The sequence below is a fragment of the Notechis scutatus genome, chromosome 6 (assembly GCF_049901735.1).
Source record: "Notechis scutatus isolate UNSWTSFEM ecotype Mainland chromosome 6, rNotScu1.2, whole genome shotgun sequence".
Classification (NCBI taxonomy): domain Eukaryota; kingdom Metazoa; phylum Chordata; class Lepidosauria; order Squamata; family Elapidae; genus Notechis; species Notechis scutatus.
In genome coordinates, this window is record NC_142014.1 from 48,897,670 (window position 1) to 48,924,093 (window position 26,424).

The following is a 26,424-nucleotide window of genomic DNA, read 5'->3' on the forward strand; positions in this document are numbered from 1 at the left end:
TTCTGCTTCCGGGTGTCCTTGAAATTCAAGTCTCAGAAGCGACTGGTGTGCGACTCACGTGACGGAGTAAATCCTCGTTTCCGGCGCCGATTTTCGAACCGGAGCTGCTTGTCTCCCCCTCCGCTGCCACCGTTGAGTTGGTTGTTTGTGCCGTTGCTTTCTGTTTGGAGGTGTGATGGGTGAGGGTTGTTTCCCCCCCCCCCCTTCTTCTATGAGCACTTTTCGAGGAAAGCCTTTCCAAGGTGGACATCCGGCAAGCGACGCGAAGCATCTTGATTCGCAGGGCGACTAAACGCCCGGTGGTGTCTTTCTTTTAAAAACGGATTTATTGATTTTACGGATCCTAGCTTGAGATACTTGAAAGAGTAACTGCACAGCTTCTCGCACGAGGAACTAAGAAAAATTGGATTCAGTTTTACGTTTTGTTTTTTTCTACTGGTTTAGGAATAAGCGTCATGGAATATAGTGAATCTTATTATATAGACTGAATTTAGTACACAACAGTATTCGTGTCTTTTTTGCATTTGCACTAGTGAGAATTTTGTGGCGGGTGCTTCCTATCATTCTTGTGCCTGGTCATTTTGGCTCCAAGTACATAATGTAAATATGTAACATTGCCTGTTATGATTAGTGATGTCGATAAATCTCTGAAATATTTGATGCCTGAAAAATCTAATGTTGGTTTTCATCAGAACTCCCATTTTTTTTGTTTTCTTTCTATTTAGACTTGCAGCATAATCCTATGGGAGATAATGGAAAGGCCCTTATTATTGGACAGGTTCCAACACTGGGTGGATTTGGCCCAATTTAGGAATTGTATGTCCCACAAGTGTCTATAAATCCCCAAATCCAGATTATTACAGGTAAGGAATTATAGGGTAAAGATTGCCTACTTCTAATGCAAGAAACTCAGGAGCTTGCTGTGTAGAAGCAAGGAAGCAGAAAACCTTTTGAAGATCTTTTGGTCCAAGGTTGAACATTTGGGATGCGGGGAGGGGCTGAATGGGAAAAAATGGAAGCAACACAAAAACCTTCAGTAGTTGTTCTTTATTTAGAATATTTTAAACTGTTGAGCTCCATCTTATTTTTTCTACATATGTGCTTGTATCTGCAAGTTATTGAAATGGGAACACAAATGGAGTGGGTGATACTTAACATTCCTTCCCACAAACTCTGGTAACTCTGAGTGTAATTGCATAGTTTTCTTTATTTTTTAATATATTTATAAAATAAAGTGTTAGCTGGCCACTTATGGCAATGAGCCAGTGTTTTTTGATTGACACACCAAAAGTAGTTTCAATTGCTCTATTTGCTGCTAGTTCAGTTATTGCCTATGGTTACCACCAAATGGCTTGAGATGTGTAAACATTAGAGAGGAATAGTAGGCTACATGGAACCATTAATTCAATTGCCAAAGTTTAATTTCAAGTTTTTCAGTTGCACAAATTTTTCTCCTTTTTGAATTAACAGAAATGAGTCCCCCTGAGGCAGCAAAGAAGAGGATTCTCCCAGCATGGATGAGCAAGAAGGCAGCTGAACCAGAAGAATGGGCAAAAATGAGGTCAAAGAGAAGAAAAAAGACAGCTTTAGCAAGGTATGCTGCCTACCTGTCTCTTAAAAATCAGAGAAGAATGGGTTGTTCCAAACTTCCCTTTCTACCCCAAAGGCCAAATTAGGGGGAGGGTTGGGGTGTGTGTGATGTGTGTGTAGAACTATTGATGGACTAGGGCAGGGGTCGCCAACTTTTTGGACCTCAGGGACCACCAAACTCATAATTTTAGATCCCAGGGACCACTAACTGGTTCTGTGGGTGTGGCCTAATTTGTGGGCAAGGCTTGGTGATCATGTGCCTGACTGGGCATAACTTGTATGTAAATATTATAAATATTTATATAAATATTGATTTTTTTATTTAAAAAAGAGCAACTTTTACCCAAAATCAGGCAAAGCAGGCAGGCAGATTGAGTTGCTCACAGAATGACAGATTCATTTAGAAATCTTATCTATCTGCCATTGGCTAGCTCAGTCTGTCACATAAAATTTGCTAGCAAGCAAACTCACAAAATTAACTCACAACACACCATGTATGTAAATATTGTATTTTTTATTAAAAAAGCAACTTTTATCCAAAATCAGGCAAAGTGGGCAGATTGAGTTGCTCACAGAATCATTCAGTGATCTATCTATCTTCCATCGGCTAGCTCAGTCTCTCAAATTTGCTTGCCGTGAATCTGCACTGAATTTGCTTGCAAGCAAACCTTCAATCCTAAGGGAGGTTCGGCTGTGCTTAGCTAGAAAGCAAGAAATGCAACCATTTCCTGCTTCCTAGCTAATCTAAATCTCCTGGCACAGCAGAACAGATGATGGTCGGAAAAAGGAAAAATAGCAATTTAGCAGACAAGTTTGCGGGGTAAGGAGTGAGTGGGCGGAGAGGGTTCCCGTGGGCCATGTGGGCTGAGCAGCCTTGTGTTTCTGCGTAACCTGGATTAATTGCTTGGGGGGGGGGGGTGCTCTGGGGGTGAGATTTCTCTGCGGACCACCAAAATTTTCTCAACTGGCCCACCAGTTGGCAACTGCTGGACTAGGAGACATCCCAATCAGTGTAGACTCTTAGTGGTTACATAAATAGATTCTCTCCAGATTGTAGAACTATCATATTCTTTGATTTCAGCTTTACCTTTCTGTTTTTATACCCTTAAATAGTCACACATGTGTCTGCATACTCACACACATCCAATATAGTCTATGGAACCAATTTGTGATTAATTAAAATGATCTTTTCTATGGTTTTACTGTTTACAGAATACGTCATCCCAAAGAGCTAAACTCATATTTTGAAAGTTTGGCTGTGAGAAACTATATTTTAGATTCAGTTGAGGTTAAATTAGGATTAAATGTTAAAAAGCTTTCCCTCTGCAATTTGAAGAATAAGAAATGTTTTAAAACAACAGCCACAATTTTGTTATACAGTACAGAAATTGTGGGAGACAGGTTCCACAAAAATAAAGGCAGATCACAGTAAAGAGCTGTTTGAGATATAGGAAAGAGCTTTAAAATATTTGAGATGGTTGCCCTTGTGGACAAGGGGCCATTGAAATTATAGCTCATGTCCTGCTTATACTGTATCTTCTATAAGGACTCACTGATTCATTTTGTAACATCTCACTTTATAAAATACCTGGGAAGTACTGATCTCTCTTATCTACAACTGCTGTTATCAGTTAAGTATGAAGTAGTTTTTTTGAATGTTGCCAACTTTTATTATACTGTATGCAAAATTAGCCAGACTCTAACTAACGTGGCAATGTACCACTAATTGTAATATATTATTTTGTCTGTTTTTATTTTGTCACTCTTTTAATACTTTTATTTGTAGTGCTAATAAAAAAAAATTGATATATGAGTTGTCTTTGCTATTTTTCCTGACACCGGGGCTAAATATATATATATATATTTTATACTGAAATAGATATACTGAATAAGGCTAAAAAGAGAATTTGACAAGGCTTAATGTGCATTTTCTGATACCTGCTGATTGTCTATAAATTGATATTTACTGAAGGGAGGGTTGGTCTTCCTTCTTACTGTACAATATGATTTTCTTTTGTAGGACTGAGACCATGTATTGTATGAATGAAGCAGAATTGGTCGACATGGCTCTTTGTATTTTAGCTGAGGTGAGCAATGCAAAGATGTTGTTTAGGTGGCAGCTTCTTTTTTCCATACAATTGCCTGCAGTTATGGAGGCTGCAGCTTTTCAGTTAATTTTAGCCAGAATATCTTGCTCCTCAGAAATGGAAAAAAAGAATTGGGCTTGAATACATCCAATTGTACTGGGTGATCATACTCACTGATAAGCACATTTCTTCTCAGAGAGTTAGTTATATGTTTATCAACCAGGCATGATTGTAGATATTCTACCAGGCATCGTGCATCTCACTTATTCTGATCTAGATAGCAGAGAAACGTGGTGTCTCGATCCCAAAATGAAAGAAAATACGATTGCTTCCTTTTTAGAATTGCAAGGCTATAGAAGGTGATGTGATTTCTCAAGAGCATCAACAGGAATTGAGAGAGGGCCACCACCCAAGGACTGCTGTCAACATTGCCAAGGATCCTCCAGTACCATCCACACCTCCAGCTGCTTTAAGTAGCAATGAGGAAACCAAACTGGAGGAAGATGATGATGCCTTAAAATATGTCAGGGAGATTTTCTTTACATAATTTTAACATTTATAAGCAACATAGCTTTTTAAAATTAGAATTAGAATTCTTTTTATTGGCCAAGTGTGATTGGACAAACAAGGAATTTGTCATGGTGCAAATGCTTTCAGTGTACATAAAAGAAAAGATACATTTGTCAATCCTGACAGTCCCTTTTGCTGTCGTTAAGTGAGGTCCTCACAACTTAGTTTTCAACAAAGTCACTGGGAAGTCCCAGGTAACTTGCAAACAGGCCAACAGGCTGCTGTGATGTGAGTATGGCAGGGTCAAGGTGACTTCTGTTGGATGGCACAAGGCGCACAGGGGGCCTGGGTGCCAAGGACAGGGTGTTGTGAGCACATGCTACAAAGTATGAGATTTCTGGCAGAAAAAGGCTTCAGGAATGCAAATGACTTGTAGGAGTGTTTTACAGCTTTCCTTGCTTTTACCACTTTCCCTGCTGGCTTCCTCATTGGCTGCTTGTGGGAAGCTGGCAGGGTGGTTGCAAATGGTGATCATGTGACCCTGGGGTGCTTACAACCATTGTAAGTGCAAGGTGGCTGCCAAGCACCGGAAATGTGATCATATGATTATGGAGGCATTGTGGCAGCCAGAACTCTGAAGACCAGTTTTAAGTGCCCCTCTTTTTAGCACCATCGCAACTTTGAATACTAGCTGATCAGTAAATAAAAGTTCCCTATATTTTAATTTATGATTAAACTCTTACAATGCAAGAATAATATGGTAATAGGGAAAAAAGCTGCTAAAGTACTCAAGTACCCCAGAGACATGCATTTTTGGATGAGGTTCTATTATTTGTCTTCATTAAGTAGGTATCTCTTCTCCACTAATGTTCAGACCATTTGACAATTAGCTGGGTTATGACTAAGAACCAAGAAATTATCTCAGTGCATTTATTACTCATATGGTAGCTTTAAACCACAGATCTGGGACATTTGTATTAATGTCTGTCAGACGGGGAAAGATATAAAAATGCTATATAGAAATTTTTTTCCTTGACATGCTGCCATGGTGGCACAGTGGTAAGAATGCAGTACTTCAGGCTACTTCTGCTGAGTGCTGGCTGCCTTCAATTTGGCATTTTGAATCTCACCAGGCTCAAGATTGACCCAGCCTTCCTTCCAAGGTTGGTAAAATGAGGACTCAGAGGAATATGCTGATTCTGTAAACTGCTTAGAGAGGGCTGTGAAGTGGTATATAAGTCTAAATGGAGCCCATTAAATGGCTCGTGTGATCTGCTGTTACCAGGGCAGGGGGTGGGAGTTGGAGAACGATCTTGTTATATTGTACTACATTAATTTATTTGATTCTTTTTGTTAGTTTTTATTGTTTGTAAATATGGTTTTATATTCTGTAAACCGCCTTGAGTCACCATGGGTAAATAGGCAGCAATATACACTGCTCAAAAAATAAAGGGAACACTTAAACAACACAATGTAACTCCAAGTCAATCAAACTTCTGTGAAATCAAACTGTCCACTTGGGTAGCAACACTGATTGACAATCAATTTCACATGCTGTTGTGCAAATGGAATAGACAACAGGTAGAAAGTATAAGCAGTTAGCAAGACATCCCCAATAAAGGAGTGGTTCTGCAGGTGGTGACCACAGACCACTTCTCAGTTCCTGTGCTTTCTGGCTGATGGTTTGGTCACTTTTGAATGCTGGCGGTGCTTTCACTCTAGTGGTAGCATGAGACGGAGTCTACAACCCACACAAGTGTCTCAGGTAGTGCAGCTCATCCAGGATGGCACATTAATGCGAGCTGTGGCAAGAAGGTTTGCTGTGTCTGTCAGCGTAGTGTCCAGAGCATGGAGGCAGTACCAGGAGACAGGCCAGTACATCAGGAGACGAGGAGACCGTAGGAGGGCAACAACCTAGCATCAGGACCGTTACCTCCGCCTTTGTACAAGGAGGGACAGGAGGAGCACTGCCAGAGCCCTGCAAAATGACCTCCAGCGGGCCACAAATGTGCATGTGGCTGCTCAAATGGTCAGAAACAGACTCCATGAGGGTGGTATGAGGGCCCAACGTCCACAGGTGGGGGTTGTGCTTACAGCCCAACACCGTGCAGGATGTTTGGCATTTGCCAGAGAACACCAAGATTGGCAAATTCACCACTGGCGCCCTGTGCTCTTCACAGATGAAAACAGGTTCACACAGAGCACATGTGACAGACATGACAGTCTGGAGACGCCGTGGAAAATGTTCTGCCTGCAACATCCTCCAGCATGACCGGTTTGGCAGTGGGTCAGTAATGGTGTGGGGTGGCATTTCTTTAGGGGGCCGCACAGCCCTCCATGTGCTTGCCAGAGGTAGCCTGACTGCCATTAGGTACCGAGATGAGATCCTCAGACCCCTTGTGAGGCCATATGCTGGTGCGGTTGGCCCTGGGTTCCTCCTAATGCAAGACAATGCTAGACCTCACATGGCTAGAATGTGTCAGCAGTTCCTGCAAGACAAAGGCATTGATGCTATGGACTGGCCCGCCCGTTCCCCAGACCTGAATCCAATTGAGCACATCTGGGACATCATGTCTCACTCCATCTACCAATGCCACGTTGCACCACAGATTGTCCAGGTGTTGGGGGATGCTTTAGTCGAGGTGTGGGAGGAGATCCCTCAGGAGACCATCCACCACCTCATCAGGAGCATGCCCAGGCGTTGTAGGGAGGTCATACAGGCACGTGGAGGCCACACACACTACTGAGCCTCATTTTGACTTGTTTTAAGGACATTACATCAAAGTTGGATCAGCCTGTAGTGTTTTTTTCCACTTTAATTTTGAGTGTAACTCCAAATCCAGACCTCCATGGGTTGCTAAATTTGATTTCCATTGATAATTTTTGTGTGATTTTGTTGTCAGCACATTCAACTATGTAATGAACAAAGTATTTAATAAGAATATTTCATTCATTCAGATCTAGATGTCTTATTTTTATGTTTTATTTTTTTGTGCAGTGTAAAGTGAATAAATGCTATTGATATTTACAAATGCAAGTCTGACACATCCATTAATAATTAAGATTGTTTTATTTACTTTACAAATAACTTTGTTTCCATCAGAAATTTGGTTGACAGAAAGATGGACTTACCATATATTAATATAAACATACAAATAATTCAGTTTTAATTAAAAGCTCATAACGTTGTTCACATACAATTAGAACTCTGGGGAAAGAAAAACTTCCCATTTAAAGGTTAACGGCAATATACTGGTATGTAGATAATCTTACTGTTTTATTTGCACAATAACCAAATAGTAAGAGATATACCTATAATACGTGTGAAGACTGAATAAGCCTTCTGTTATGTTCTAGGATTAAAATAATCCTTTTCAGCAATGGAAATTCTCTTTCTCTTTCTCCCTCTCTCAGTTTACAGGCCATACCATGCTTTCTATTGCAAGGGCTGTGCTCCAAAAATAGAAGTGACTAAAACCTTTTGTGGGAGGATTTTATGGTGCTTCAATACTTTACTCCTTTTTACCTTAATCCTTTCCCCAAACTTAGCACAATTCTTAAATCGAATGTGTTTCCTCTTGAAACAGCTTTAGTTGATCTTCCAGCCTTTGAAATAGGGGAAGCTATGCATTAAGTATAGTGGTAAGAGTGTTACCTCCCTTCCAGTTCACATACATTGGAAAGCATTTCTCTGAATTTATTCAGCCTTGGAAGGTGTCTTTGCACTGGTTCTGCCACTCATATAGTGTGTGTTACATTCAGGTGCTGCCACACATTTGTCAAACAAGTTATCCATATCCAACTAAGATTTATTGAACTCAATTTTCTGGGTTCAAAATTCACTGAACCGTAAATAGAGGATGGTGTTGCATGACAAATTCTTGTAGTCTATTTTGCAGTTCAGTGTGTCAATTGAACAAAAACTCATGGAAGGCTCTAGGCTGCAGTCAAAGGTCTCTTATGAAGAGTGTTTTTGTACTTTGCAAGGTAGAGGCTAATTATGAGCAGATGGAGGAGAAGTAAAATGTAAGCTCCAACTAGGGCTGCAAAACCCTCACTGAGTTCAGAGACTTGAATCCATTTCTGAGTGGAAAAAATAAACAAAATGAGACCAACAGGCAAACTCACATTGGTAACAGACAGAAGAATTTGAGCCAGTTTCCACCCATCTCTGTCTTTGGAGGAAAAGGCCTGCTGCACGATTGTGCTGGCACTGAAGAGACACAAAACGGGGCTGATGTATACACACAGTCTTGATAGCACCAGTGCAACGTTGCTAATTCCCAGCTTCTCTATTTCTTTGATCATGAGGCAATCCAGTTCTGCTTTCTGATTCCACAAACAGAAATTGTAGAAGCCAATTCTTTTGGTGGGAAGATTGACGATATTCCCAGCTTCCCAGACAAGGGCATATAATAGCAAAGCATTATAACCAATGGCAAGGGAGAAATTACTCAGGTACCAGAGGCAGGAACCGTAGGTTGTCTCTCTTAACCCTTTAACGAATTCAACAATGTTTTTTGGGAACTTCAGCTGCATTTTTCACCTGAATACCTAACAGAAGAAAGTAAAACAGGTTGGCTTCTAGGGACTATGTCTCCGCTTTGTCACATACTTCCTAACTGTCTTAGGGACCAGTTTTATACAATGTTATAACAATGTGATTCAAATCATGTTTCTATTATCAACAGTGTTTTTAATAAATTGCAATTTGCCTGGTTCATATAATATCAAGCCATATGTGATGGTTTACAATCTATAGTTAGTAAATATACATCATACACAAGATCATTCACACTCCTGGAAAGGTTTGGTGCAGCCACTGAAACTTCCAAAAGTTTTTACAAATTGTAATTTGTAAATAATAAAAAAATTTCATGCTGTAGAAATGGAAAAAATTGGAATGTTTTTAATTTGCTTGTACATGCTTCCAGCAGAGCTTTCAAAGACCAAGTCTAGCTCCTATACTATGTTAACAAAAGATTCCAAATGTAATGTTGGAGTCTTTTTTTTTCCTTTTCCCAAACTGTTAAGAAATATTATACTGTTGGAGATATTTTTTAAAGGGAAGGAAAGGTTAAAAATAAGTTATAAACTTAGGCATGTTAAGAAGAAACAAATAGTTATTCCCTCTCATATTTCATAATCTGGTGTTAGGAATAACACAAGCTGGTGCTACTCAGATTCTTATTTTGAATTTTAACCGTCATAGTCTATAGTAGTTCTATCCCCCAAACTCTGCCCAAAATGAGTCTTTGCAGCCTCTTGGAGCAGGATGCCTTGCAGGGTCCCAAAGACTCATTTCCGGCAGAGTTTGGGGGATAGAAAGAAAAACTTTTGCTGCTTTCCTTGCGTGCAGCCTGAGATTGAAACTCAAAGCAGGCTAGGAATGGGGGTGAGGGTGTGTGAGGGGGAGAGAGAAAGAAAACCACCAGCCCCCAGGTTAGATCGATCTCCCTCCCCCGTCCCTCTAAGAGCAGAGCTCAAAGCAGGCTAGGAATGCCACCCCAAAACACCCCCCAAAGCAATTATTCCAGGCTGCGGGGGAACACAAGGCTGTGCCCGGGAACACAAGGCTTGCATCAGGAACAACACGAAGTAGTGAGGGGAGGCGGGAAAGGGGGCAGGGGGGAAACTTGCCTGGCCACCTGGTTGCTTCTTTTCTGCTTTTGGTTGCTCGCAAGAAAAGCAGCAAAAGTCTGTCCGTCTACCCCCAAACTGCCAGAAATGAGTCTTTGGGACCCTGGCAAGGCATCCTGCTCCAAGAGGCTGCAAAGACTCATTTCTAGCGGAGTTTGGGGGAGAGAAAGAAAGGCTTCTGCTGCTTTCCCTGCGTGCAGCCTGAGAACTGAACTCAAAGCAGGCTAGGAATGGGGCTGCCTTGGGGGGGTTGTGTGAGGGAGAAAGAAAATCACCACCCTGCTTTAGGGTGATTTGAGGGTGAACTAAGTCTGCATTAAAACTGCAACTGTCATGTGCACAAAAAGAGAAACAAATCTACTATGATGAACAAATCTATGATGAACAGATCCAAAATCGCAGGCAACACGCAATCCAATCCATCCGCGGAGCATTAGGATGCGGAAGGCTGGATTAAAGACTTCGTTCGAGATCTGACTTAGTACGAGAAGAAAGGGAAAGGGGAGCCTAGACGGTTTTCGTTTGGGCTGCCCGCCGTTGAAGCCGATTCAATTAGAAAACCCACAGGGCTTCCGTTCTCTTGACCCAGTCGGGAGCCGTCGGAGGCAGGGGCTGCCAAATATTTCAAGACCATTGCAAAATAACCGAGAAGAATTAAAAGTGTGATCTTGCCTATCTCTAGTTCCGTATTACAATGGCCCTACACCTCGTGAACAATTAAAGTAGCCAGGAGTAGTAATAATTTTAAAAAGGTTATTACTTGCCGGCAAATCCAAAGGAATTAAAGTCCCACTGCTGGAAGAGATCCTCCTTAACGCTCAGTCTTAATTTCAGTCTTGTATACGGCTTGATCTGTTTTTATTTCTGGGATCACGTGGTAACCTCAGCAGATTTCCCTTTCGGTTTCGTTTTTGTCGTTTTCTCAGCAGTCGGGTGCTTTCCTACTAGGGACTGGTGATAAATCTGGTGTCCCGTGGCTGTTTTCCTGCGTCATCTTTCAGACTGTACTTCTTGACATTTTCTTGTGTTTATGCTTTTTAAATATGCCTGTCACAGTTTAGGCACGCCTCTGTAAGACTCATAGAATTATGACTACTGTAATTGTGATAAATATATCAGCTCTAAGCGCGAAAGCTTGGTGATAAAGCAGAAACGCCAGGTTGTTTTAGGCGTTTTTGTTTCCTCCTTCCTGCCTTTCACAAAACACAAAAGGGCCAACGACTCCAAATTTCAGAGCTGGCCTGTAATAAGCGTTTCTGTAAACAACCAGAGAGGACAGCAGAAAGTCTTCGTCGTAGGGCAAGCCGATGCTTCTCGACCTCGGCGATTTTACGACGGGCGAGCTTCAACTCCCAACATTCCCCAGCCCGTATGAAGTTGACGCATCTTAAAAGTTGTTGAAATCGAGAAACACGATCTTTTTAAAACGGCCCAGCTAAACCAGGCACTCGAGTATTCCCCGGGTGACGTTGTTTCCAGGAGAGAAATGGTAGCGATTGGGAGGCGGAGCTCAATCGGTCCCAACATCGCAGTTTTTCTTTTTTATTTATTTTTGTCAAGCGATTATAAGATAACAGGTATAAGTATAAACATAGTTATGAATACATAACAATGGACGGTAGACACGTTGGTGCGCTTATGCACGCCCCCTACAGACCTCTTAGGAAAGTCAATAGTAGACAGTCTTAAAGTTAAAGTTTTTGGGGTTTGGGGAAGAAACCACAGAGTCAGGTAGAGTATTCCAAACATTGACCACTCTGTTGCTGAAGTCATATTTCCTGCAATCAAGTTTGGTGCCGTTTACCTTGAGTTTGTATCTATTGTGTGCTCTTGTGTTGTTATGGTTGAAGCTGAAGTCTTCATTGACAGGTAGGACATTGCAATGTATGATTTTATATACTATATTTAGATCGGACTGAAGGCGGCGTAGTTCTAGATTTTCTAGGTCTAGAATTTAGGTTCTTAAAATATTTCCTCTTAGAAGCAGAAGAAACACCTGCACACACCAATAGCAAGAGAACAGAAACACTTAACAAATAGTGTTGTGCCTTCGTGCACGTATACAGAAATGTGATGCAAGGCACAAAATGCATAAGGTACATAGTTTCTAGGCAGTTATTATTATAACTGCCAATTGTAGGCTTCCTTCCTGTTTTTTTGGTTCTGTAGGGTTGGGATTTTGTTGCTTGATTTTTCTTCTAAGTAGCCCAACTAGAACAAACAGATTTTTTTAATGCTTTTATCAGGAATAGCCATATATAATTTCATTGCTGTCTTATTGTTAGGATTCTTTCACATAAGATCTGAAAAAGCTTACTAAAATCTAAAAGTGATCTATTCACACAGCCTTAATTTATGTGTACAGCTAGTCCTCATTTACAACTGGATCTGGCAACTGCTTGGCTAAGAGACACAAGCATAGAGTGAAACATCATGCGATTATGCCAACATAGGATATCAGTTCCAGCTGCAGTTGTTAAGCATGTCACTGGACTGCAGCTTGTATTTTCTTGCTGGCTTCTCCAGATTTTGTTTTTCCAAAGTCTGCTGTGAAGATTGCAAATGGTGATCATGTGGCCACGGATACAACTGGTCATAAATCTTTTTCAGCACTGTGGGTAACTATGAACAGTCTCTGAATAAGTGGTCAGTAAGCAAGGACTCCTTTCTTGTTACAGGTATGTTTACCCAGCATAGAAGCACCTGCTAAGATGAAATCTTGGTGTTCTTTATACTCTTATATCTGAATATGAGCAAGTTCATTTTGCTGTTTCGTGTGGTACTGAAATGGAAATGGGACACATTTCATTTTGATTTTCCCTCCTGTCTATCTAAAAAATCTGAAACAGCATCCTGCTCAGACAAAAATACTTCAACTTTTTACTGATTTTTCAAATTTTTGCATTTTTAATTCATCTCTTTTAGTCTATAGGCCTAATCGGTTGATCCACTCCAGCAGCACATAAGTGATGAATGGTTTCAAATATTGACTACCTTAACTGCTCCTCCTCATTCAAGTATCTTTTATTGGTTATTTTTTTCTTCTCTCTCTTTTTATAGTAATGTAGAGGTATATTTTAAAAAAAAGAAAAAAATCACTAATGCTCCAATGGGAACAGAGGAGGAATTCAATTGAAAATTAACAAATAGTTAGGGATCCTAGTGAAAGAATAAAATGGGCTAACTGCAGTAATAGTCATATCGTTTTCATTAAAAATTCCAAAATCCATAGTTGAACTAAAGTTAGTAGTGCATGAACAGTCTGGAACAGATCCGGCATTTTTGGCTGCAGCCCATATTTGGCCCTTTGGCTGTTCTTGTCTGACCTGCACCATTGGGGGAGCGGTGCCAGGGACGGGTGGCAATTCACCACAGTTCCATGTTCCCATGTAGCCCCTTAGAGAAATTAATTAACAAATAGTTAGGGATCCTAGGAAAGAATAAAATGGGCTAACTGCAGTAATAGTCATATCGTTTTCATTAAAAATTCCAAAATCCATAGTTGAACTAAAGTTAGTAGTGCATGAACAGTCTGGAACAGATCCGGGCATTTTTTGGCTGCAGCCCATATTTGGCCCTTTGGCTGTTCTTGTCTGACCTGCACCATTGGGGGAGCGGTGCCAGGGGACAGGGTGGCAATTCACCACAGTTCCATGTTCCCATGTAGCCCCTTAGAGAAATTAATCACCTGCCCCTATTTTAGGAGGATCTTGGCTATTCAAAAGCTCTTGCTTGGATAACAGAAGTGTACTCAAATGCTGACTGGAATTTCCATTTATTTCTAATTCCAGGTAATTCTGCAAAAATAATGCTTTAACATGTATACTATTCGTTGATGATAGCATTACGTTTGGAAGATTTAGCAGTAAAAGAAAACCAAGTCGCCCAGTGGTGGGTTTCAAATAATCCCACCACCATTTCATCAAAAATGTGAGCGCATGCACATGCATGCGCAGGCAGCTTCCGTGCACATGTGCAGCTTCCACCATACAGCAAGGCTCGACCGAGCCACCTTTTGGGGCCTGCTCCCCTCCATCTCTGCTCTCCAGGACAGTGGCTGCTTCTCTCCACACTGCTGGGAGAGCATCTTGTACAATTTAGCAGCTGTGAGCCGCTGCTTTCCTCTAAGTCCCACCTGGAAAACACTGCGGCACAGAGAAGCAGCAGCCATGTTGAATGCTGTTTCAGCCACAGCGCTTTCTGGATGGATAGCAGCTCACAGTTGCTAAATTGCACAAGATGCTCTCCCAGCAACAGCAGCAGCGGAGAGAAGCAGCTGCCGACCCGGAGAGCACATGGAGCATCTCCGTGAGTAATCGAGGCGAGGGGATGGAAGAAATGGCTGCAAGGACTCCATTGCAGCGCTTTCTGGATAGGACTTGTTACAGGTAAGAAGAACCATCCAGTCCATTTCCAAACCGCTTTGGCCCTCCTGTGCCCCCCCTCCCCCCGCAGCCCTTCGGCCTATTGTGGCAGGCAGCAGGCCGAATAAATTTTTATGGCCCATGATTTGAAGCTAAAAGAGGGTGGTGGCATACGGGTGGAGGCCTGAGGCAAGACCAGAGCAGGGGAATGGCGTGTTTCCCCGACCCAGGTGAGGCAGGGTGAAGTGGGCAGGGCCAGCCAGTAGTGCGATTACATCTGTGAGAGAGTGCTTCACGCAGCGCAACAAAGACCTTCCTCGGTATCAGTGCTGGTGAGGTGAGCTGTTTTGTAGCTCAGCTAAGACATGGTAATCCGCTCTGCCATGCAAATCGGCTAAGCTAAAAAACAAGGGAATTTAGAACTGGAAAAGGTAAAGGTGGGGCAGTTGGGAGAGGCCAGTCAGAGGTGGTATTTGCTGATTCTCCAAACTACTCAAAATTTCTGATACTGGTTCACCCGAATCAGTCCAAACCAGCTGAATACCACCTCTGAAGTTGCCAAATAACACAGTGGTTGGATACCATCAAACATGACACAGGCAAAACAGAACAACTCAAGAAAATAGTGCAAGATTGGAAGATGTGCAGAGACCTGGCCCATAGAATCATCAAGAGTCTGACTGGACTGAATGGATAGCATTATCATCATCATTGCCTTACCAAGTGACAAAAATTAAAAATGTATAATACTATACGTATTAGAACATAAGTTTTCATGGATGGGATTTCAGTTCACTGGATCCATCAGCTGGCAGATACATATAATTATTGATACTTGGAATTTACCACGGATCAGCAAAAACTGGTGTCTTTCAATATAAAATTGGTCACATGGTAGTTATTTGTAATTATAATTATTTGTAAGTATAATTAAGATGAAGTTCATTGGAAACTAGGAATAATTAATTATAAGGAATGTCCAAGACATTTATATACAGCGATGTATATTTTACCTCTTCATAAGAAACATGGAGTTAATTACTGCAGCCCCAAATTGGAAAAGTAACCTTATTTCCTCTATTGCATTCTTAAGACAAACCCCAAAGAGAAACCATTTAAGTTTATAGTTTTTTTTTCTCTTAGATTCAACACTTTATTATGGAATGAAAATCCTACCCCTGTTTAATATGATTTGGCATTGAGAAACCCAATTCCCATCTCATTTTTTCCAGATCATTTTCTTGAAATATTATATTTAGAAATGAAATGATTCAACTTGCTTCCATGTGCAATTGGCTAACAATAAAAATAAATAAATCAGATCATATTTTAGTTTTCTTTATAGTATTCACAGCCACCTCTCTCCCAGATGTTCTAGTTTGTATCCAATATTCCAATCTTGTGAAAGTGCAACTGCTCTGCAGGCAACATCTTCCCAGTATGGCGTCTAAAGAGGTAAAGCAGTCTGCTCAGATGATATCACTCCTGGGTAGTCCGAAACGGTACAAAAGAAACTGCACCTCGTGTTACGCATGAAAAGAAATCCTCTCAGTTGTATTTGGAAGATCTTGCACTGAAGGTCTGTCACTTTTACATCTCTTAGGAAAAAATTTACTTGCACTCTGGCAAAGCAGGTTTCTTGATGGCATTTTTGGCCTGCTTTGTAGTAGAGACCTGGACGGTTCATTGTCTTCAGAATGTTTCACTAAAATTGTTTTGTTGGGCCCTTTTGTAGTCAGTAAAGTAGCCAGGCGTGGTCTGCACAAATAAGGAAAACAAAGTAATTTTAAAGAGCAATACCTTAAAATTATTTTGCAAGTTGTATATATGATTCATAACATACTTGTTGATAATCCAGGCTGTCCACCACAACAGAGACCGTGTTTGTTTTTAGAATCAGTGAATCCGGATGTAAAACATAGATGACTGGAAGCTTCTTATTTTGAAAAAGTACAAAATTTTATAAATAAAGCTAAATACGTATATTACATATAAGTATATACGTATATTTTTTCTTCCTGACTTGCTGTGGCCACATTCTTTATTCAGTGAATTCAGAATGCTTCTTTATATTATTTGCAATATAATTTAATTGAAATTTACTTCAGTGAAGTATTTCTTGATCTGGAATTGTACTGTTTTGCTGAATCTTCTGTTTTAATCTATTTCTGCTCATTGTTACAGAAACTTGATTTTCTCATTAAAAACAGGAATCACTAAACAACTTTGGATGGAAGCATTAAACGTCAGGCTGAATAGAATAGATACTACATTTTACTTACCGGTGTCGGCCCAAGGATTTTAGATGTCGTTCACTCCTCAAATATTTTTCGGTGGGTTGACTGTATTTTCCCTCAGACATCAAAGGAAGGGAGAGTAGTAAATCTTGATTAATAAAAGACCTGTTCAGTTTAAGACCTTCTTCACAGTTCCCTCTACCAATTCTGTCAGTTTTAGCATTCCTTGCTGGTGACAATTCCTTTACTTTATCTTTGCTTCCAGGTACATTACTGTTTTGTGTCTCGGGGAAACCTGTGATCAAAAACAAGTAAATTTGAGACAATCTTTCCAAAGATCAATTAAATATACAATTCAACAATTTAGTCCTAACCCCTTTTACATGATTTTTTCCCCTGTGATGTATTAATAAATTTACATTAGCCTATCCTACAGAAGAAAAATAATCCTCCCATCCTGCAGTATCCTTCTTTCAGATCTTGGAGTCATGTGAGCGTATATCATATTATATTCAATTAGGAAAAATGTATTTCAAGTTGGCCTTTGTGTCATAAATCATTATGTTCATTTATGATCTGATATTTTAAAAATTTCCCTGATATTTTAAAATTTTTCCCAAATCATCTTCTCTTATGAAAAGGATTCTGAGCTCTGCAGAGAATATGTGCATGTTTGAGAGAGAGGGACAGAAAGGAAGGAAGGAAGTTTATCTGGCAGTAATATGGAAGTGACATGTCATTGTGAGGGATTTCTTCTTCTTCCATGTTTAGTCTTCAGCACAAGGATTTCAGCCAACTGTAATTTTGTCCCAGCTTAATTTTTAATTCTTTCGAAGTTTTAGAATATTAGCTCTCACAAAGCTTTTCAATTCATAACTCTGGTTGGGATATCACTCCCCCAGAGAGAATTGATGGGCAATATGTGACCTTGATCTTTCAACAAATCCATCATATATGTAAGTTTCATCTGTTCCTAGATTAGAAAGCTCTGCATGTAAGTCATTCATGCCTTAGTCACTTCCCATTTGGATTTCAACATGTTCTGCAAGGGGTAGCCCTTGAAAAGCATTTGGAAGTTTCAAATGGTCCGGAATGCAGCAGTGGCCAGTACTCGATGCATTAGGTTCAACACTGTGACACAACTGTTGCATGACCCACACTGGTTTCCAGTAGACTTCCAAGTGCAATTCAAAGTGCTGGTTATACCTTTAAAGCCCTATAGGGACATCTTAATTGACGTTCACATGTCTCCAGTAGTTTTTGTCCACCCCACCACATCCAATAGTGCTGTGTGCTTCAGGCTCCTTATTTGAAACTATATTCTGGAACCCAAGACATGCCTTCTGTGTAGCGATTGATACCTGTTCTATGAAAAATCCTCCTCGAGATCTACGTGGTCCCAGCCTTCCAGAAGGCTGTGAAAACCTGGCTTTTCCTTCAGGCATTAGGGCCAGGTTGTTAGTGGATCCTAATACACACATTTTGGGGACTAAGTATGATGCCCCCAACTCTTGTAATCTATTATGATTGTTTTTAATTGTATTTTTTGTTCTGTCATTTTTCTACTCTTGCTACCAACCCAGTTGTTTAAGTTGGATGGGAAGGAAGGAGGGAGGGAGGGAGGAGGGAGAGAAGAAGGAAGGAAGGCTGTACAGCCCTCAAGTTCAACTTGCTTGGTTTCATAATTTAATGAACCACATAAAGTTCCCCAATGAGTTTTCCCCAAAATTATTTCATGCACAACTCAAATAAAAGGTGATATAAAAGTATAATAAATTAATAACTAAAAATGGGATTCTAAAATCTCAACATCTATATATTTAAATCTTAGAAACAGCCCACTACCCCAGAAGCTGTTCACTCAATATTAAAAGTGTATTTCAAGTCTTACTTTAAAATAAGTAATGATATGATGATGTGAATGATTAAAAATAAATTTAAATCATTGTTAAATTTAATTGATACTCTGTATCAGTCTTTTCACAGAAGGCATTATGTATATACATTTGTGTGTTTGTATGATGTGAGGCTAATTCATTCTCCATATCCTCTTTTGAGCAGCACTGGATATACATTTCATAAAGTAGCGTTGAAAATTATATTTTATTAAATGTTCTTCAGCTTCTAAACACTGGCTTTTCTCACCCAGAATACAAATTTGTAGTTCAAACATTATTTCCAGTTATTCCTCTCCTCTGAGAAGGAGTAAATGAGAATGAGAAAATACAATGTGAATAAACATTTTATGTTTGTATCAGATGGTAAACAACCCAACCCTCATTTTGCCAGCTTGACAGGCAGATTAAAATGGCTAATCATGAGCATACGTGATTGAAATATGTTTTACTGTTGTACTACTTTTTGCTATTACTGACTTTGTAGTTGATTAATTTATCAGAATATTCTTCAGTAACTAAGAAGAAATTCTCAAGCTAAAATTAGTATTCCTTTTCCTAAGAAAGATAATGTATCCACTAAAATATTTTTACAAGTTGCTCATGAAGACTTGGAAAACTTTAAAGTCCCGCCCTTTATAATATACAAGTAAACTAGCCAATGTATTTTAGAAATTTTGATGAGAATATAAAACCCATTGTAAATGATAAAGATTTAATTTCCAATATGAGAAAAACCTTTGATTTCTGGAGATGCCTTCTCTTTACAACTATTGGTTTTTCCAGATTGATACTTTTCTAATCGCCAGGTTGCAGCTTTTTTATATGGAGCATTTAAATGGATTTCTTGAGCTAGAGCAATATTTTGTAGTTCTTTTTCTTCTAACTGCAATGTAACACAGCTCCTTTCAGGGTGATTTTCTGCTTCTGGCTGAGGCAGATATACAGAGCTGAAACAGATTAAGATTAAGCATCTCAAAACTCAGAAGAAAATAACATGCAAAATGAATAAATTCTTAGTTATACAAAAAGGATACATTTCAAAAATGTTGTGACTTCTGAAATATACAGTACAGTCAAATCAATCATTTTGTGAAATAGTACTTATGCTTACATTTATGCAATATTTGGATATGAAAAATTTGACTTGTTTCTGAGCTTCTAGGAACTGGCAAATGTTTCTTTTCTAATATTTATAAGCAAATTTTGCATAACTCATTTTAAATAAGTGGATTCTTAAAGTATTGATAAATACTAAAATGACTTTATAGCATTCAGTATTTTTCAGAAAACATCATGGCAGAATCATAAAACTTATTAAAAAGCTGAATAAATTAAGACCTAGATATAATCACTTGGACTACAATCCATTTAAAATGTGAAATTATGACTTCTGAATAACCTACTGGTTGTATCTACACTAATAAAATATCATTTCTAAAATAAGTGTTCTTCTCTCTCTGTAGATTATAACTAAGTGTCATGGCAAGCTTTATCCCATAAGAGAACACTCCAACTGTCAATATGAAAGAGAAGAAATTCTCTTAGAATGATGTTTTACCCTTTGCAGATTTTTTTAAATTACTTCTAATATAAATTATATGAAATTTATTGCTCAGTTAATTAGAGTGAACTTTTTGATTAAAATAAATCTACTAAATAGTACTTGCACCCAAGCTTGCAATGTAAAATTTATTGTAAGACAGAATGATAAAAAGATAATTAAAATAAAGACTAGAGAAAATCATTTTATAAAGCACATGTGCAGTCTTACCTGACTGATCCATATTAAATTAGATTCTATGAGATTTTTCCAAAGGTTTAATATGAGGGTTTCAGAAATTGCTAATAACAAATACACAGTTTTCCTACCTTGGGTGACTCTCCAGTTGTATAAGTGATGCTACAAATAAGAGAGAAAAAGACAACGAATGGTATAATTAAAAATAAAGGTCCTTATTTATTACATGGATTTCAATCCTTTCTTATGTTAAGAATGAAAATCATTATTCTCTTCCCTGTTAGAGAGCCACATTAATATATTTGATTACTATTGTAGTTTTTGTACAAGAAAATCTGCTTATGTTCATTCATTTGGACACTTAAAATTAAGCAGATGGTATAAATCCTTGTTTTAAATATTTTTAAGATATTGTTAATCAACTTAAAAAAAAATTAGCTTCTATTTATTTATTAATGATTTACAACAAAACAAAATTGGCCTTGGCCTAAATAGTTCCTTCCAACTCTATGATTATATAAAAATACAGAATTTATGAAAAAATGGCTCATGGAAATTGTGAACATCAAAATTATTGTTGTGATATTTTGGATTATTGTTGAAGAACTCAAGCAATTAAGCACATTTTTTTTTTGTATTTGAGGTCATGTATATTTAAATATTCTAGAATGACATAGTATGTAATATTCAAGAAATAATAACCTTTTTTTTGTATGGTGTAACTCCAAACCCTAACCATTGCCAGATATTAACAACTGGCAATGGTTTAGCTGTTAAGCCTCTTATATTTGAGGAAATAAGATGGAAATTCAAAACCCTATTTAGCTGTTAAGCTCTACACTGGGGCTTGGGCAAGTTGTAACTTAGCACACTTTATTAGATAGTTATCTGGATAAAAATGAGAAAATTCCTAAGTACCTCTATGATGTTTGATGGTTTCTAATATCTATAAAAATGTTACATTATCTTAATCTGTATATCACTCATACATTGATTAAAATGACTTTGTCTTCCCAATCTGTCACTTTTGGGGTGTCCTGAGAACTAGTAAATAAAGTCATAGCCCTAACACATGGGTGTCAAACTCACGGCATCACATTGCCGTCACGTTATGTATCGCAACATTATTCCCTTTGCGGAGCTGGGGTGGGCATGGCCTACATGTGACACATCCTGCCCACTGGCCGCCAGTTTGACACCCCTGCCCTAACACAACTGAAGGGTGTCAGGTTACAGAAGCCTTCTAAAACTGGCTGTAATTACCATCAGATTTGTCTATGAAAGGAAATAACCATATAATATTTACTATACCTGCATGGTTGATCACTTCTTATTATATATTGCCTCCCCCTCCCCAATCTCATAATATTGTGCTACAATACTTAACTTTTTTGATGGATGCTTACTTCCCTCTTCATATTTTCCACTTTAGGAAGTCGGCAACCCAGAAGTGCACTATTTTTCCTTGGTGTATTGCACATTTGGTTATTAGCAGTGGGAGGTAGGAAAAGTCTCTGGGAAACAACGTGCTTAAAAGGGTGAGTTAGGTCCCATCCAAAATCTGTTTATATAAAAGACCAAACCCAGACACAGTACTGTAATACAATCTTGAATGATAAAAGTTGACTGTATTAAATATAGTTAAGGAACCTATCTAGCTCTTAAGTGCCTAGATTTGCTCTCTCATACTGTACATACAATCTTATTAACTATAAAATGCTGAATGTGTGTACATTTATTTGCAATTAAGTCAACTGACATGTAACTAAGTTTGAAAATTAAGAAAAATGCAAAATTACATCATTGAATTTATTTTGTAAAACACTACTATTATAATCATATTTTGTTTTTAGTTTTTCTTCACAATCCTAAAAGCTGGAAGTGTAATTATTTTATCAAGAATCACAAAATTGAAAAAAGAATTATGCCAAATGTCAACTTGATTTGGTAAGTCTGGCCCATAGAAATGATATCAAACACTTAACACTTTTCACTGCTTTCAAACCGCATTCCATTTCCACCCTCAGACAAGATAAGTTTTACCCAAAAGGGACATTTTAGCTGTCAGCATTTTTTTAAGGATTAGATTTCATTTAGACATTTTATATATGTTTACGTTCTGTAACAGTATTTACTCTTCGGTAGTTTTTCTATAGTATTAATTTGTCACATTGGAATCTAATTCTTAATATGCCTAGGAAAATCAAGAAGCATAGTTCACTTCCACTGTAATAAAATGCAGAATTAAATAATTTATTCTTGTAAACTGTGACTAGACCTGGGAACAAGCACTGTGGAAACAGCTTGGCTACAAATATGTATTTCATAGTCATAATTTCACTATATTGTGCTGCCTGTAAATATAATGTTTATACATGCATTTCTATCTTTATCGTACTTATAAATGAATTACTCACTTAATCCTTGCTCAGGGAAATAATGACTCAGATACTGAAGAGTATATTTACTTGGCACATTTGGTATAGCATCTGAGAAAAAGAAATTAAAGATATGAAAGCGATACAGTAATGGATTTATTGTGGCCATAGACATTCATGATGATAAAAAATGCCATCCTATCTCTTGTACGTGTATCCCAATATTGGAGGAAAAATATGATTCACAAAGTTTGTGTTGAGATGTCATTACACACATTTCATTCCTTTCCTCATCATCCCAGAAGCTTATGGCTGTTGTTTTTATTTGTATTGATAAAATATAGATAAATGAACAAAATGAGCCACCTTCTTCACTGGCAAAGATGACTAATGCTTATAGAGTAGGATATATGACAGAGACCAGTGGATGTATCCTTTACTGTATGATAATGTTTATGTTGCTGTGTTGTTTATGTGCAGCAATCAGTATCCTCAACATCTCCCAGCTTACACTTCCTCAAACATAACTTCATGTGTGTGAATTATATCAACAGTTATTAAGGTTAACTGTATATAATAAGACATTTGTTACCTGTTAGCTTTTAAGGTACCACAAAATTTGGTAACAGCCCAGAGTTGGGCTGCATATAAATTTAATAGATAATGATGATGATGCACATAAAATATAAATCCTCCAGATAAGTTTTTTTAAAAGTATGTGTATTTTGATTTGCTTTCCAAGAGGTAAATAGAGATATCTGGGATAGTTCTGATATAACTTCACATAATTAATATTAATTAGTATACCATAAGAAAAAAAAGGGCTTATTTCAATAAATAAATTAACACAAGCAATAGGCTTATGTGTTTGCTTTCTGTCCTTGCACTGCTCTTTCCCATTCTCTTCATCTCAGAGTATATGCATATTCAGTACTGGGCTATAACATAATAATATAATATATTGCATTTATGCCACTGTGTGTACACCAGTAAACTATGTTTACCAGATCTGGTATAATCCAGAACGTTAAATTACAGTTTAAAGATTTTGTAATAATAATTTCCATATTGGAATGCTATGATAATCTACATTTAACAAAATATTTTGATAGTTAGTCATGATATACTGAGAAGAGGAAAAGTAAGGATTGCTGTGGCAGTTCAATTTGTATTCATATTTACAATTATTAAATTAAGGTATAATCATCTAAGATGGGTCACTGATTAGCCTAAGACATGTGATAGATTTTGTGACTTAACAGAACTTTAGATTCAATGTTTCACATTCTAACTCTCTCTCTAAAATGCATACACCTTTGTGAAATATCTATGGGATTAGAAATAACCCTAATCTGAATTTTTAAAATGTTTTCTTGTAGTACATTTTTCTGAAAAAGAGTCTATTTTATCTAATGTATAAAAAGTTCAAAAAAGTGGTAGACACATACATACACACACTCACTAAAGAATAAACGAAATTACAGACCTCAAGACATCCTCATCTAGTATTTTGTATCCAGAATGTCAAGCATGTCTATATGCACCATGAGTTTATCAGGAAATTAAATGGCAGGTTGGAAGAATCATGTATTTTTTACATAAAGGTTTTACATATAAAGTTTCCACAGTTAATTACCTATTAAAATACAAATTGGGAACACAGAAAATGTCCAGTAGATGTACTAAGTGAACAATATAAAATATAAGAAGTGTAAACAAAAACATTGTATAATCTTTGTTCAGACTCTAGAAGAAAGGATTTAATCTGAGAATAAATTCTAGTTCTTCTGTAATCTTTACCTGCAATTATGTTGGATGGGAATTTAAAGTGAGAATCAAATGTTTAAGGGGAATGAAAGACCAGCTTCCTCCATATTATTATTTTTTAAACTGTCCAATGCAAGTATAGTGTTAGAGCACATGATCAGTTTACAGATATCTTATCACCAAAACACATTTTCCTCTGTCCTCTCATAGTAGCATTATATCTGCAAACAAGTTAGGGCTCTATAAAGATTTTAAAAATCATCTTTTTAAACCGGCATTTAACAATTCCTGATTGTGTATTTTAAATTTTTAATGTTGTAATGTTTAATTTCATAAAATGAGTAAACAGTTTACTTTATTGTAGGTGTTATTTTTAATATGCTTGACTCACTCATTCATTCAAATTAAGTGGTAACTACCAGTGGAACTCCGTCCCTCCAGCCATAATTATTTTATGTATGCATTTTATTTTATTCATCACACTTTTACTCCAGCTATCTAAGCTAAGTCTTTAATACATTTTAAGGGCAATGTTAGTCAGTAGTGCATGTACTTGCTACTTCATAGCTAAAACAGAACATTGAAAGTTATAAGGACATTATATAGGAGTTGGAAGATTATATAAAATGTAGAACATACCCTATTTATAGTGCACCATGTAACTAACAAAATGTACAAGCTGATAAAAATGTTCTTACCTTTTTTAGAGGGGAAAGCCATTTGATCTGGTTTACTTTTTAAAATGGAACTAGTTTCTTTAAACAATTCATGAACCCCTGCTAAAGCCTTTGACTATTAGAGAAAACAGAGACAAATGCATGATTACTATTCTTCAACATTTCTGAACTCCCTCATTTCTTTTTTCATATGTAATTAAAATATGTGATGAATAGTTTTATGGCACAGACTATAAGTAGTCTGGGTATGCTAAATACTGCTGCATCTTTCCTCATTATGTTTGACCATAATTCCAAATTATAGATGCTTTAGTCTAAATTGAGAGAATTAGAGAAAGTGAAGACTAACACATTTGAAGGGTACCAGGATGAGGAAGACTGGTTTAAAGAATGGAATGCTTACAGATGAAGTATTCTTTCTGCACATAAACTCAACATCTTAAAGCCTAAACACTATCTATTTTATTTTTAATCAGTCAAACGTAACCTTAGTATATGAACATCCACATACCATGCTCTTTTGGAATGAAGAACATTAATCAAAGAATAGAAAAGGAGTAGGAAATATTAAGGCAAAGGAACAGAAGGCATAAGGCATGAGCAAAGGGAAAAAATCTACTTTATACCTATAGTTTAGTACCTATACACTAAGTCTCATTTACAGAAATGCCATCAGACCTCTCTATTCTTGTAAAGTCCTCAATAAAGTCACTCTTCTTTATATATTTGTTTTTCAATTTGATTGTCATATATGGTTGCGATATGATCAAATCACTGAACATACTTTTTGCGCACTGGTCATTTTTGAATGAGATCCACTTCTTGTTCTACATATTAAATATTCCATTTCCAATGCATTCAATTTACTTTTCTTCCTGGCATAACCAACTTTCATGTGTAATAAAACAGGCAGAAGCATATTCTTAAACATAAAAATGTCACCTCCTTTTGCAATATTGTGGACAACATTACTTGCAATAAAATATACAACTGCCTATATGGTAGTTACATACTATATTTCCTTGCAATAGCCTATATGCTATTGTAGTGATGTCTTCTTCCCAGTGTTAGCACATCTTTACATTTCTCCACTTAGTTCCTCAACTTTAGTAAACATTCTGTAAGTTTACATATGAGTGAAATTCTATAAAGTCATATATATTCATATTATTGCTTTGCTTGTATAACTTGCAATTGCTGTTAAATACACTAATTTGATACATTAATTTTCAGAACCATATAATCAATATTAACTGCAAATCATTCAGACTGTTAGCTATCATCCACATACATATACATTCAAATCCACAACCAATCCCATTTAAGTCACCTTAACCGTTCCTTATATGGTTATCCCAAACTTTCAGCATTCCCAAACTTACCAATGTGACCCCCTTTAGTTTTTGCATTTAATCTTGCTATTTTTATCTTTGTAGAGGGGAACAATAATGGCACTATTCCAATTAACAGAAACAATGTAATGTCCACACACACAAATATTAAACAATTCCTATAGCAACTTCAATTATGATGATCTT

The 26,424-nt window shown here is 37.6% G+C and overlaps 3 protein-coding genes and 1 long non-coding RNA gene across 8 annotated transcripts in view; 2 read left to right on the plus strand and 2 right to left on the minus strand.

Moving 5' to 3' along the window:
- Positions 1 to 34: 34 nt before the first annotated feature.
- CYREN (cell cycle regulator of NHEJ) lies at positions 35 to 5,053 on the plus strand. 4 transcript variants are annotated; one of them, XM_026694429.2, is made up of 5 exons: positions 35 to 242; positions 726 to 863; positions 1,471 to 1,594; positions 3,611 to 3,677; positions 4,018 to 5,053. In XM_026694429.2, the coding sequence occupies exons 3-5, from the start codon at positions 1,473 to 1,475 to the stop codon at positions 4,222 to 4,224; spliced, it is 396 nt and encodes a 131-aa protein (XP_026550214.1). In that variant the 5' UTR covers positions 35 to 242; positions 726 to 863; positions 1,471 to 1,472; the 3' UTR covers positions 4,225 to 5,053. The 4 variants fall into 4 exon arrangements, with proteins under 4 accessions (XP_026550214.1, XP_026550221.1, XP_026550226.1 ...); XM_026694436.2 differs by having other exon boundaries at positions 35 to 179; XM_026694441.2 differs by having other exon boundaries at positions 40 to 170.
- A 2,931-nt stretch (positions 5,054 to 7,984) lies between these two features.
- Positions 7,985 to 10,730, minus strand: TMEM140 (transmembrane protein 140). 2 transcript variants are annotated; one of them, XM_026694404.2, is made up of 2 exons: positions 10,592 to 10,730; positions 7,985 to 8,741 (listed from the first exon to the last, which is right to left on the minus strand). In XM_026694404.2, exon 2 carries the CDS (start codon positions 8,724 to 8,726, stop codon positions 8,124 to 8,126), a length of 603 nt encoding a protein of 200 aa, XP_026550189.1. In that variant the 5' UTR covers positions 8,727 to 8,741; positions 10,592 to 10,730; the 3' UTR covers positions 7,985 to 8,123. The 2 variants fall into 2 exon arrangements, with proteins under 2 accessions (XP_026550189.1, XP_026550197.1); XM_026694412.2 differs by having other exon boundaries at positions 10,588 to 10,701.
- Positions 10,731 to 12,412: 1,682 nt separating this feature from the next.
- LOC148130210 (uncharacterized) lies at positions 12,413 to 15,647 on the plus strand. The gene is made up of 3 exons (XR_015750101.1): positions 12,413 to 12,505; positions 13,531 to 13,618; positions 15,546 to 15,647. It is a non-coding gene; the product is annotated as an uncharacterized LOC148130210 (long non-coding RNA).
- Positions 15,077 to 26,424, minus strand: part of AGBL3 (AGBL carboxypeptidase 3) — a 39,178-nt gene continuing 27,830 nt past the window's right edge. The window contains exons 16-22 of the mRNA XM_087968187.1: positions 24,908 to 25,001; positions 22,482 to 22,553; positions 21,452 to 21,625; positions 20,196 to 20,226; positions 19,062 to 19,273; positions 16,474 to 16,723; positions 15,077 to 15,949 (exon numbers count right to left, since the gene is read on the minus strand). Coding sequence (XP_087824313.1) covers positions 15,718 to 15,949; positions 16,474 to 16,723; positions 19,062 to 19,273; positions 20,196 to 20,226; positions 21,452 to 21,625; positions 22,482 to 22,553; positions 24,908 to 25,001 — 1,065 coding nt within the window. The 3' untranslated portion in view covers positions 15,077 to 15,717. The remainder of the gene's footprint in view (positions 15,950 to 16,473; positions 16,724 to 19,061; positions 19,274 to 20,195; positions 20,227 to 21,451; positions 21,626 to 22,481; positions 22,554 to 24,907; positions 25,002 to 26,424) is intronic.